The sequence below is a fragment of the Filicampus tigris genome, chromosome 2, assembly GCF_054856515.1.
Source record: "Filicampus tigris isolate MCC_2025a chromosome 2, RoL_Ftig_1.0, whole genome shotgun sequence".
NCBI lineage: Eukaryota > Metazoa > Chordata > Actinopteri > Syngnathiformes > Syngnathidae > Filicampus > Filicampus tigris.
The window spans coordinates 24,348,862-24,359,525 of NC_141218.1; the positions used below are offsets into that span (position 1 = coordinate 24,348,862).

The 10,664-nt window shown below is 39.8% G+C and overlaps 1 protein-coding gene across 8 annotated transcripts in view; it reads right to left on the reverse strand.

Moving 5' to 3' along the window:
• dock2 (dedicator of cytokinesis 2) overlaps window positions 1-10,664 on the reverse strand; it is a 151,474-nt gene that overhangs the window by 22,026 nt on the left and 118,784 nt on the right. For all 8 annotated transcript variants that reach the window (XM_086019767.1, XM_086019751.1, XM_086019719.1 and 5 more), the window contains 8 exons: window positions 5,302-5,400; window positions 5,135-5,229; window positions 4,867-4,945; window positions 4,671-4,771; window positions 4,365-4,423; window positions 2,217-2,365; window positions 1,868-1,953; window positions 1,089-1,245 (listed from right to left, as the gene is read on the reverse strand). In XM_086019767.1, coding sequence (XP_085875893.1) covers window positions 1,089-1,245; window positions 1,868-1,953; window positions 2,217-2,365; window positions 4,365-4,423; window positions 4,671-4,771; window positions 4,867-4,945; window positions 5,135-5,229; window positions 5,302-5,400 — 825 coding nt within the window. The remainder of the gene's footprint in view (window positions 1-1,088; window positions 1,246-1,867; window positions 1,954-2,216; window positions 2,366-4,364; window positions 4,424-4,670; window positions 4,772-4,866; window positions 4,946-5,134; window positions 5,230-5,301; window positions 5,401-10,664) is intronic.

The window sequence follows — 10,664 nt, forward strand, 5'->3', positions numbered from 1 at the left end:
GTAACAGAAGAGAGGATGGTAATTACCACTCCATTTTTTTTAAATTAAAATAGTGCTTCTCTTGCACTGACAAATTATTTTTACATCTTCAATTGAAACAGTAAATAATAATAAACTCTGCCTGTGTGAAAGCCACATGTCTATGCTCTTTAATTCTTTGGAATTATGTTTCTGTCTGCTATAGGGGCTGAGATAGTAATCATTTTGTAAGTGTTGAATTTCTAAGAAATTTTCAGGTTTTCAAGGGTAATTCCAAAGACGACCTTAGGTTTTGGGGAGCTGTTGAGCCAGGCGCTTTAGGCCTTAATGGGTTAATGTTGCAGCATTTTAACCGTTCAAGCAACAGATATTTGAACAGAAATGGTGGAGATACATACTGTATGTAGACATAGTTCAACTACTATAATAGTCACGCAGGCACATATTCGTTACGCTCTGTGAAGAATGACTAATATTACTGAGGAACTGAAACGTCTCCATTTACAGTTTACCTGCGTGTCTGTATTACACTGACCCCAGGTGTCCAAGACGAGCACAACAGGAGTTGCACAATGCCTACTGAACTGAAGCAAAATATGTGACAAAAACTGTAAAATTCTTTAAATTCTATTCATTTATGTATATACTGTATGTTCTTATAAAATAAAATATTTAGAGAGGGCTATTTTTGTTCTTGAAAACCATTTGAAAAAGTTTTGCTCTTTTCTCATGGGGGCATTTGGAACAGATTAATGGCATTTTGATTCATTTTAATGGTGAAAGATGATTTGCGATACCAGTGTTTCGAGTTACAAGCGCGGGCCCAGAACAAATTAAACTGATATCGCAAGGCACCAGTTTATTAAAATATTTCACGGGCCAATAGGAAACACAAATGGCTCTCAGGCTGGGTTTTGGACACCCCTGCTATATTATATACTGTACTATACTGTGTATTATGGCATGCCCGAGGTTTGACATTACTTTTGGGACATTCGGAGCATAGACACGCTTTTCAAAGAGCTACCAACCTGTCAAGTTGTTGACCACAGCAGAAGTCTGCAACAACCCCGCCAGCAAACATTTGACATTTGAAGAAAGGCACTTACGAGGAGGTTTACGGTACAGCTCATGCGATTGTTGCGGCTGTCATCCCTCATCACAGTGCGGTAGTCGAGCAGACGGATGAGGAGTCCCTTCACCAAGGCAACAAAGTGCTGCACTTGAGGCCTCAAGGTGGGCTTCTCTGCAGCACAGTCCAACAGTCTGTCAAGAGTTAGCAAAACTTAAAATGATGCTGTCAAATGTTAACTCCTTAACCATGAGCCAAAAAAAAAACACATTCACAGTTTTTTGAGACGCCTGTGGGGCCACACAATATACATGTTAAGTACTGGACTTCAAGGTAACGGTTTGGAACTTTTATAGGGCAAAAATACGACACCAAAGAGGTACATTTATGCACGTTTTAAAATAAAAAAACGTGGGCAAAAGTATTGGGACCATGACATTGCACCAATAGGAAATGAACATAGAAGAAAATGGTGGAGTTGCTCCAGAAGAAAATTTGCGATGTCAGAGGCCATTGATGTTATCAATAGTAATCGTGTATTTTCTATGAATGCCTTTTTGGGCACTCGTATGCAAAGAGTGTAAAAAACACAGAAGCAACAACAATGTAATAACATCAAATACCGTCAATTTTGTCCAAATTTCTTAAGGTCTCCCGCGAACTTTCCCCACAAAGTTGGAAGCATACAATTGTGCCAAATGTCTTACGGGTAAGAAATCAACTGCTGATTCATTATTTAATGGATTAAGAGGTGAATCACAGTACTTTTGTCCAGAGTTATTTTTTTTTTTTTCGTGTGGCTGTCGTTAGGCCTACATGGTTTCCAGTAGTTGCATGTATCGCTCATCTCCGCCTCCACCTTCCACTTCGTGGTCCAACTTGAGAATGATCTCGTTCTCAAACTGCAGAAGACGAAAGTTGAATGGGTGAAGCAAGACAAAAGGATGATTAAAAAAGAAGACAGGAGGAGGAGGAGGAGTAGATAGGGGAATTAATTATGCAAGTAGAATGAAGGTGTCTGTTTTACTTTTATGTGCAGTGTCAAAGGAAATCGATGATACAGTGCAGTGCATGTATGTGTGTCCATGAACCCGAAGGCATTGGTACGTGTGTCATTTTTATGTGCACTTGATTAAAGACACGTTGGTGTGCACTGTGCATGCACCTTGTTGAAATTCCCAGAGTGTTCATGTTCACAAGAGATCATGTCAAAGAAAATAGGTATGGTGGCTCTCCTCAATTCCTCCTCTGGGATCAAAGTCATCTCCAGGATAGGACCCACCATGCCAGGTATGAAACAGATCTTATGGCTGCCTGCGGGAAGTGAAAAGGAGTGCAAGTAAAGTCAATTCTCAGCTGGATAGAAGTCCAAACTACTACTGCAATGCAGTCTACCGCTTTAACATGCACTGATCAATCAAACTCAAAATCAGTGTTGCCACAGTTACCTTGAAAAAGTAATTCGCTACTTGACAGATTTCTTCCTTTAACAAGTAAAGTAGTTACTGTACAGATTACTTGATATTATAATGATTTTGTTAATACTGTATATATAGCAATTATATTTGGGGACCTCCTGCATTCACACAATCTTTTGGGACTTTCTCTTTCAGCTTGATTGCATACCATGAAAGGGACATAGTGTTATTGAAGCTAGCAGAGCCGGGAACTTGACCCTTTTTTGCAGGTCCGTCCTCCGTCCGCGACCTGGGTACCCTTCAAGCCTCGTTCCTCCGTCCTTATTCATAAAAATTACCGGCCTCCGACCCCTTCCTTTTCCGTCCTAACGTTCGCCCCCAACCACCCAAAAAATAGAGAGATGCTAACAACAGAGGTTTATTTAAAGCTCAGTAGCTGGCCAATTTACTATTCAAATCCAGTGTGGACACGCTTTAAGCACGCTTCAAACGCGCCACTAGTAGTTACCCAACTGCGCGTACTTACTTCCATTGGGAGCCCCGGCGGGAACGAAAGCTGTGCACTGCACACGTTCGGTCCGCACGGTGGGGCGTGCCGGCCACTTGATTGCGATGTCGAAACCTTTTTTATTTGTTTTGCCAGTCGTCATCTTCTACCAAGCAAATGCTCTCCCTCTCCGATGTGTGCAAAAGAAGCAATTGCGCCATTCAGGTTTCAAATTTCCCGTGGTCAAACACCAGCGCTCTTTCTTCTTCGTCTCATTCTTCTTCTCCCCTCCGGGAGAAGAAAAGCAACGGGCTGCGAGGTGGATCCTCTCCTCCGTGGCAGCAAATAATTTGCCGGGCCGAGCCGGGAGAAACTGTACGTCATCGCGTATGATGTGACATAACGGACCGATCACGAGAGAGAATGCGTGCAGAGTCGAATACACAGCAACCATTTCTGACGTGTGCGCGGCATGTGTTGCAGACCTGTCGTCAACATCTCTCGTCTCACGGCACAATGCGTCGGTCACGTGATGCAAAGTGGCAGTTGTTGCACGCACCGACGCGGGAGTATAAAAGAAGCCTAAAGGGGCCTTTCGCCGAGTAGCTTAAGAACGTTTGCCGCCTCATGACCACGTCTGTCATTAGCTCTGACTGGCCTGTTTTTTGTTGTTGATTATTTAACGTTTCTGCTCAGATTTGCACAGGTTTTGCACCAAAAATCTCAAATGTTCTCAATGTGTTTAAACTAACTTTTAAGATTAAACACAGCCTTCAGTTAGAAGACATTCATTTTCTCCAGACAGACAGGCAGACAGACAGTACAAATGGATACAATAGATGCATGTTAGGTTAACTAAACACCCAAAAATGTCCGTAGGTGTGAATGCATATATAAGAGGTTGTTTGTCTGTATGTGCCTGCGATTAAGTAGTGACCAATCCAGGTTGACCTCCGCTTTTCCTCCAATGTCGGCTGAGATCGGCTCCAACTCACGTGACCCTAGGGCAAGGGCTATAGAAACTGGTTGGATGGATTGGGTAGATATAATTTATGATATGATATGACAGGACTCAATATACTGTATGGCATGATATCATACTGTATATTGAGTATCATTGTTTCATAGGATATGATACCGTTCTGTAATATAACGCATGACAGAAAGTATTGAGTTACAGTTTGGCATGATATCTGATATGCTTCCATACTATACAGTACGGTACTGTACTGTATGATTTGATAAGATTTATGCCATTGTATTCTACCATTTGATAAGATAATACGATTGTATAGTATGCTATTGTACTGTATGATATATGATAATGTATGGTTGTATGTATGATTTATTGCTTGATATGATATCATATTGTGCTGTAACTGAATGATGATGTGTAGGACTTTCTTACCCAGTTTGAACCAAATGTCGCGAATTGCAAAGCCAATGAGTCGTCTCATATCTCCATATCTGAAATAAAAAGCCAGTGAACCGTTTCAATCCCAAAACTCATTTTCCACCATTTAAAAAAAATGAACATCCCGCTGGGAAAAGTAACGCCGCAGTAATCTGCCTTAACATGAACCTAATTTTATTATCTATCCACACACTGTCCAAATCGGGTGTGAGAGCATAAACGGTGTTGCCGATCCTGAAAAAGATATTTTTCATTAGAGGGACGGTCGAAGGCGTACGAGTGATGTGGCCTTTCTCTCACTTGGCAAGAATCTTGTTTCTCTTTGTTGGTGAGAAATGTTGCAGCTGCAGAGACTCCTGAGTAATGAACGCAACTGCCAAGTGGAAGTAGTTATTCCACAACTAGACAGGAAAAAAAGAGGACATACAATGCACGTTTGATGTAAAAAGCAGCATAGACAAATCCAGCAATGACTTATATGCAAAGCTACACTCACCTGCACTTCAAAATCATCATTGTTGAGAAACTTTTTATTCATTGTGTCAGCATAAGTATTGATGGCTCTCAGGAACACCCTAAATCACAACAAATATAGCCACGTATGCAGCATGAATCAACACTAGCTTTCTGTCACTAGGATTGATCACTCCATAAAGAAGTAGTTTTAAGACCTGCTATAGCCTGTAGCTTTTTAACTACAGTACTCCTTGCCATTCGAATCCTTTGGAAAGATTTACAATAAAATCCTGCACGCAGTAGCATACCTGTTCTGCACCATGATCATGGCCATCCAGTCAGAGGGGTACACATGCTTCCCGATCAGGTCTTTAAAAAGTAAAAAGGACTCCATCAGAAAGTCCTGGAATGTAGAGAACACACTTTCTTATTGAAACTGTACTCAATTATTGTATGCACATGCATGGACACTTACCACTAGCTCTGAAGTTCTAGCGAAGGTTTCTATGTATGTAGAGTAATGACGGTCATCCATCTGACTGAGGATGGCTGTCATACAGGCCACCACCCGGGACTATTCAGATCATTTTTATGCGGAGGGGACAAGGAGAGAGAGCCGTGGTTACCTATCAGTTGTGTGCAGCTGCTCCCCAAATGGGTGCCACACATCAAACAACCACAAGAAAAAGGCTGATCCGCAAAAAAACGGAGACAAATGGTGTCTTCTTTTTTTTTTTAACAGTAATTTTCTCTTCAGTAATATCGAAACGTCTGTGTCATATATTTCAGCCTACAGGAACAATTTAGAGAGCTTGCCACTGCGAGGCTATGTTCACACTGCAGCTCAATTCCATTTTTTTTCCCCATATGTGACACATCTCGTGTGAACAGTACAATTATGATTTTTCTCAAATCCGACCTGTGCTGAATTATGAGCAAATATTTGAGTTAGGAGCACTAGGTGGTGAACAGCTTCAGCCGTTTGGCATAATGCAAGAATTGTTCTTTACATTCTATTTAATTACATTGCCTTGAAAAACATATTGATACAGCTTGAACTTAGATGTAAGACTATTCAAGTGATGGAATGGTTCAGTCGAAATCCAGACCTAAATGCAATTTAGCATCTGTGGCAAGACTTGCAAATAGCGGTTTGCAGATGCTCTGTAAGCTCTGGCTGATCTTGAGCTTTTTCGCAAAGGAGAATGTGCATTGTCAATATGTGCAAAGCGGGTAGAGAAATGCCCCCAAAGACTTGCATCTGTAATTGCAAAGAAAGATGGCTCCGCAAACTATGAACGCAGGGGGCCCGCATACGAATACACAATTGCACAGCACATTTTTCAGATTTTTATTTGCATAACATTTTGAAAACTATGTATCATTTCAGTTCCCCTTTACAAATATTACCTCCAACAAGAGCACACTATAGAACATGTAGAAAATCCCAACACTCTGAAAACTACCAGTATAGGAAACTGCAAACTTAAGCACAAATTCATTCATTCAAAAACTTTTCCAAAAGCTCAGCCTACACTGGGGAGGACTTTCACAAGGGCAAAAAGAGTGAATAAGAGAACAAGGCAAAAATAAACCAGCAAGGATCTGGGAGAACACAAACACACAATGGTATGAATGTAAAAATCAGACTGTATGAATATGCGTATGGGATCTTGATACAGACCACAATGCACTTCCATTCACATTTTAGCGCGTAGTACAGGACAAAAAAACACAGGCAAGGTTAGTAGTGATGTTGATACTTAAAATTGGAAAACCTTTAACCAGAAAAAGCACGATAGATGGCTACATGGACCAGACGGGTCAGTAGGAGGACATAGACCACTATGATGCTTATCGTTCATTGAGGTCCTGCTACAGAGCATTGTGTTTTTGTTCATTTGTTACTAATGTGAAAGTTCCTGCCATTCCTTATTGCGTGGAAGTGGTCAAGCAAGAGGTGTGCATTCTTCTTTTCACTTGGACGCTTAAGTGAGACATTACTGATTCGATGCTACTAAATGAAAAGGAATGGGTGACATTTATACAGGAATAACTTGTAGCTTAACTGAAGAAATGCACCTGCATAATTATGTAATCAATACTGTTGAAGTATGTTGTCCTCGCAAAGGTTCATATCACAAAGATGTGTTCCTGTGGCTGTGGTTTGCAGCGGTGCATAACTGCATTGCATTATCCTCAGAGGTGTTTCTAATATTCACACCCCCTTATACAGCTAAATAATATTACCACAAAAATATCATTAAATTGATTAACTAAGACACGACTATGATTAGATTTCGAAGTAAAAATGAAACACTGTGTGGGCCAACATGCACAGAAGCACACAAACCAGTCAGCTGGAGTGCAGCTGGTCACATGACCTGTTGCCCCACTTTAGTTTACAGTAATTAGTCTTCAACATTATAAGGACCTTCACTATGTACAGTACATCCTCAATTTTCTTAAACATCAAACACACGCGTGCACGCCTGGGTGGTGATTGTTTAAATTGCTGCGTTACATCATCAACACTGAATATATTATAAACTGTTTGTGTATGCGTGTGTGTTGGTGGTCTTATGCAACAGTGAGGAGATTAGTGACAAAACAGGACACAGATGCTAGGGAGCTGGCGAGTTCTGGGATCCTACCCCCCCTCGGCCCCCCGCCTCCTCTTCACTCTTTCAATTTCCCTCATTTTTCCTCCTCACTACTCACTTTTGTATACAATGCATCAATATCGATTATCGCCCACCTGTATCCAAACAGCACCAGAGAATTAACCTGCCAAATTATGTCATTAAAATGTTTAGGATATTGCCAAAGCCGCAAGCGTTGTAATTAAATAAAAGGCTGATTAAATTACTTATCGTGCTCAGTGTATGGAAAAATATGAAATACATCTTTTTCGCTTTAAAACAGACTCGATTTATGTCAACAGCTCTGAACCCTGTCATTACTGATTACCGCCACCCATGAGATGCCCAGCGGTGGGAAACGCTGATTAAAACTGTTCCAATTAAATTTGATTAATTATGATCATTAAGTTTCAAATTGAGAAAAAGTAGAGACAAACATTTATCAGCTGGTATTGGAAAGATTAAAAGATGAAAGGTAAGTGCTGATTGGATGCAATAGATGCACACAAAAATCCTGGTAAAATATGCTTCAAAAAGCGAAATGGAATCCATCGAAACTCCTCATCCTCATTCTGACTTTTGGTGAAAGGTGAGGAAATTCTGGAATGTTCATCATTCAATCACAAGGCTCATACAGAAACCTACAGCGACCTGGGTACACTTCCGGCCTCGTCCCTCCATCCTTATTCATAAAAATTATCGCCGCCCTGACTCCGTCCTTTTCAAGCGGTTCCTTTGTTAAGTGATGCACAGCGGGAGGGATGCGGCTGACGGCAGAGGTTTATTTAAAGCTCATTAGCTGGCTAATTTACTACTCAAACCCACTGTGGACACGCGTCAAACACGCCACTGGTAGTTACCCAACTGCGCATACTTACTTCCATCGGGAGCCCCGGCGGGAACGAACGCTGTGCACTGCACACGTTCGGTCCTCACGGAGAGGAGTGTCGGCCACTTGATTGCGATGTCGAAACTATTTTTTGTTTTGTTTTGCCAGTCAAACACCAGCGCTCCTTCTTCTTCATCTCATTCTTCTTCTCCTTCCTTTTCTTCTTCCCACCATGCAGACCGAACATGCGCAGTGCACAGCAGTTGGATAACTAATGGCATGTTTGAAGGGTTCAGCTGAACGTGTGTTTATACCAGATGAAAATAAGCGATAGATAGACCATTTAAAAAACTTTTTTCATATAGTTGTACTGATCCCACAAGCTTCAAACACGTTTTAATTTATTATAACACCATGTAAATGTATTTCAAAACAAAAAGATTGGAAGCACAAAATGGAAATGAAAATACTGTATATATTGTAGTATATATAGGTTTGTTAAGATGTTAAATATCTGCCTTTGGATGGTTGGAAAGCACCTTACTGTAATCACAGACAAATCCATATTTACCAAGAAAATGCTAACATAAAAAGCATGTAACTCAAAGCATAGTGACTAATAATTGGCAGAAAAATGACCAGAGGAGATTGAAAATAAAAAGTAAACATTTTGCTCGGCTGAATTTTATTTACAATAATATGTTCTATGCAGCCTCACTAGTCGAAACTCGATATTCAGATTAATATTGTGTTTGTTGAATACGAATTTAGCAGCAAAATCCACCTGTTTTTATCCATCTCATTTTGTCACTTGGTGTCGACTGAGAATTACTTCACAAAATGACCTCAGGACTAAAATAATTACCAATTAATTTTTTTTTCTCGTCCATCTCTATCCTCCGAAGGTCCTATGATGCCACGTGCCCAACCAAGCTGTCATTATGTTGGCCTTAATTGTGGTTTCTTAAAATTACAGATCATCAAGAGTCACTAGAAGCCAGTGATGCTGGTAACATGTAACTCTAGAATGGGTCCCATTTTGCACATTACTATATCTTATATAGTAGTCTGATTAAAGTTACTTTTCTCAGACTTAATGCATTATTTTGTGACAGTTTGCAAAACGTGCAATTGTAGAATGTCTATCCTTCTTCAGGCAATACAGTAGCAAGCAATTGCCACTAGGCTGCGGAAGTGAGTAACATGAGGCACAAGTTATTGATCACCACACCGAATTCAGCCACAGTCTGGTACATGCATAGTTTGCACAAAACTTTATCCTTAACTGTTACTGTTAAAAATGCACTTCCAATCAACTATTGGAAAAAAAACTGTTGTAATTTTTTATGTTATGCGGGGTTGTCTGCCTCTGCTGAAAGTAATTGTTAAAGTAAATTGTAATCTAACTTAGTTTGTTTTAAAATTAATCAGTAAATAAACGTAGTTATTTTTTCAAAGTAACCATGGCAACAATGCTAAAACCTTGCAGCTTTGGTAATAACTACAGAGGACCGTACACAAGTCTGAGCCTCATTTCACACACACAATATACACTTACTGTACAGCACTTGGCTGTCACCTGGTAGCTGATGTGGGTAGAAGAAAGATGGATTGTCAAAGGTGTAATTAGGGTTAGTGTATTCATGCGTGAGCCATCTGTTCATGGGAAAACCATTATGTCCTTAAGATGCCATTTCTCAGGTATTAAAGCACACAAGGACATAAGAGATGACATAAAAGTAACCTTCTCAATGTGACTTATACATTGAGTCATCTAATATATACACAACCCACTACGAGATACAGTATACACGCAAACAAACATTATCTGGTATACACTGCATGTTGCACTTAGTCCTGGCTGCTTATGTAAATGTGGACACATTGCAAGGCATGGCAACGACTACTACTACTTAGATGCTGAACAAACAGCACATACAAAATATCCTTGTGCATTCCTGTTTACATTGGTTGTATTGTCAATATTGTCTTCTGTATCGTTTTGAATATGAGCGTTTTATCAACAGTTTTGGAGAGACAACTTAAATGACCAACTACTTGTAATTTTTGCTAAATATTGATCATAAATTGAGTACAAATTCACAAAGATGAAGGTATTATTATGGTACATTTTATAAAAACCCTAATTTTAAAAGGAATAGTTAACACTACAATTTTTTAAAATGAATTCAGGACTGCTGATGATGTTCTGATATTACAAGAAAATTGATTATTTTTTTCCTGCGAAAAAGTAATCACATTACAGTCCGATAAAGTGGGTTTTCAAGAAAGAAGTTGGTATGATTAGAAGAATGTCTAAATTATTTTATTAATTAGGCTTTTTTTTTTTCAGAAAAAATATAAAAC